The sequence below is a fragment of the Vombatus ursinus genome, unplaced genomic scaffold (assembly GCF_900497805.2).
Source record: "Vombatus ursinus unplaced genomic scaffold, bare-nosed wombat genome assembly UNPS02014799.1, whole genome shotgun sequence".
In the NCBI taxonomy this organism is placed as follows: domain Eukaryota; kingdom Metazoa; phylum Chordata; class Mammalia; order Diprotodontia; family Vombatidae; genus Vombatus; species Vombatus ursinus.
The window spans coordinates 18,175,628-18,177,821 of NW_020954577.1; the positions used below are offsets into that span (position 1 = coordinate 18,175,628).

A 2,194-nucleotide genomic window follows, 5' to 3' on the forward strand; every position below is an offset into this window, starting at 1 on the left:
TGCGATTTTAACTCTTGTTTATTTAAACCAAGGTTCCATAAAGTCAGCCGTTCCACTATCAAACAAAACAAAAACCACCCCGCTAAAGTGCATTTTTGGTCGCCTTCAGAACAAACAGTGGCTGGTTGTACAAATCAAGTTTCTTTACACACAGAATTAACAGTGAGGTTTTCTAAACACATGGCAGTTAGAAGTCATTGCTGGTCGGTAGAAAAGGATGACTTTTTTTGGTTAAAAAAAACAACACCACATTTTCACATTGAAGTTAAGGGGTGTTTCTCCCCTTTCTGGTTTCCTAGAGCACCAGCAGTTTTGATAAAACAAAGTTCTGCTACAGCTTCTTTCAGATGCTTGTCCTCGAATGTTTGATCGTCAGATGTACTGTACCAACGAGAATTAGGCTTTTCCCCTTTCCGCTGTCCTGCCCACCTAACACTGTTTGTTCACTTTGTAAACAACGTAAGGCCGAGGGCTGCCCATAAAGCTTAGGTGCCTCCCCCAATACTGAAAAGGTAGACAAACCCCACACTCCCGACTCCCGTCTGCACAATCGTCTTTTCCCCCGTGGGCTAAGGGCCGGACACGGGCCAATACGTCTCCTTTCTTTTGTTCCCCCTGACCCAGATGCTTTTCTGCACAAGCCCCGTCTGCAGGCATGTGTTAAACACACAGAGACACGTCTTTTGGAAAAGGGGGTCAAGCAGATCTCTCCCGGGGCTGCGAGTGACAGTGAGTGCTCCCGACAGCAGTCCACCTCTTAAAGACAAAGGAGCGTCCCCGCGGCCCCTTGGGGAGGGGGATGCATAGCTCTTTCTAAGAAATGAGACCACCACCCACCACAACATGCTCCTCGTCAGGATAACTAATCCATGCGCCTGAAGAGGTCCCATCTCACACCGGAATGGGACCGGCCTCGGCAGCAGCCTAATTAACACAGCCGCGGATTCGGCTCAAATCCTGGCACTCCCCCCGGCCCAAAGCTGGCGAAACGCAGCCCCTCCCCCCCACCCCGTGAATAAATACGAGTTTGCGAGCCCCTCTTCACACTTCCATTCCAGGGCATTTAAGCCATACGGCAGGCAGGCGGGCGGGCGGGCGGACAGACAGGCACCGTCCATAGCTTTATTTCACCAGGGACTCGAGGTCAAACGCCTACAGCTGCTGTGTGCCCGCTGGTCAGTTCCCAGCCCGCGCCTCCCGGGGGGTCCCCGGCCCCGGCCCCGGCCCCGGCCCCCCTCCGCCGCCTCATCTCTTCTTCTTCTGCTGGCGCAGCATCTTCCTGCGCTTGAGGATCATCTCGTGCAGCTTCTCGAGGCCCTCGCGCAGCCCGTCGCCGATGATGGCGCAGGTGGGCTGCAGGTGCCAGGGCGTGGACGCGGCCAGCTCGCCCACGGCCAGCAGCCGCGCGATCTCGGCCGGCGGCAGCGAGTCGCGCAGGTCCTGCTTGTTGGCCACGAGCAGCACGGGCACGCCCTGGTTCTCGGCCAGCCGCGTGATGCGGTGCAGCTCCGTCTTGGCCTCGTCCATGCGCTCCACGTCCACCGAGTCCACGACGAACACGATGCCGTCCGTGCAGCGCGTGTACGACTTCCAGAGGGGCCGCAGCTTCTCCTGGCCGCCCACGTCCCAGAAGTGGAAGGTCACGGTCTTGGCGTTGCCCAGCGTCACGCGCACCTTCTCCGTGTTGAAGCCCTTCGTGGGCACCGTGTTCACGAACTCGTCGAACTGCAGCCGGTACAGCACCGTGGTCTTGCCGGCGCAGTCCAGGCCCAGGATCACGATGTGGAAGCACTGGAAGGGGGGCAGGCCGGCCAGCAGGCCGGGGCCGGGCTCCGACAGCCCATTGCCCATGACCGAGGCGGGCTGGGGGCCGCCCCCCGGCCGCCGCGTCGGCCTCGTCCGCCCGCTGCCGCGCCGAGCTGGGGGGCCAAGGACACACGTAGTCAGAGGGACGCCCCGCGGAGGGCGCCCCCCGCCGGCGGCTCAGCCGCGGTCCCACCGACCGAACCAAGAGACCAGCGCGGCCCCGAGCGCGCCCGCCTCGGCTCCCGAGGCCAAACTGAGCAGTCGGCCCCGGGAAGCCGGGCTCGGCCGCCGCGCCACGCCCCCACCCGCGCCCATTGGTCGCCGGGAGCGCCGAGGCCCCGCCTCCGCCGCGTCCCATTGGCCGCACTGCCCGCCCCCTCCCCCCCCC

The 2,194-nt window shown here is 61.7% G+C and overlaps 1 protein-coding gene across 1 annotated transcript; it reads right to left on the reverse strand.

Moving 5' to 3' along the window:
• Positions 1–1,863, reverse strand: ARL4A (ADP ribosylation factor like GTPase 4A). The gene has a single exon (XM_027872264.1). It carries the CDS (start codon positions 1,849–1,851, stop codon positions 1,246–1,248), a length of 606 nt encoding a protein of 201 aa, XP_027728065.1. The 5' UTR covers positions 1,852–1,863; the 3' UTR covers positions 1–1,245.
• Positions 1,864–2,194: the final 331 nt, after the last annotated feature.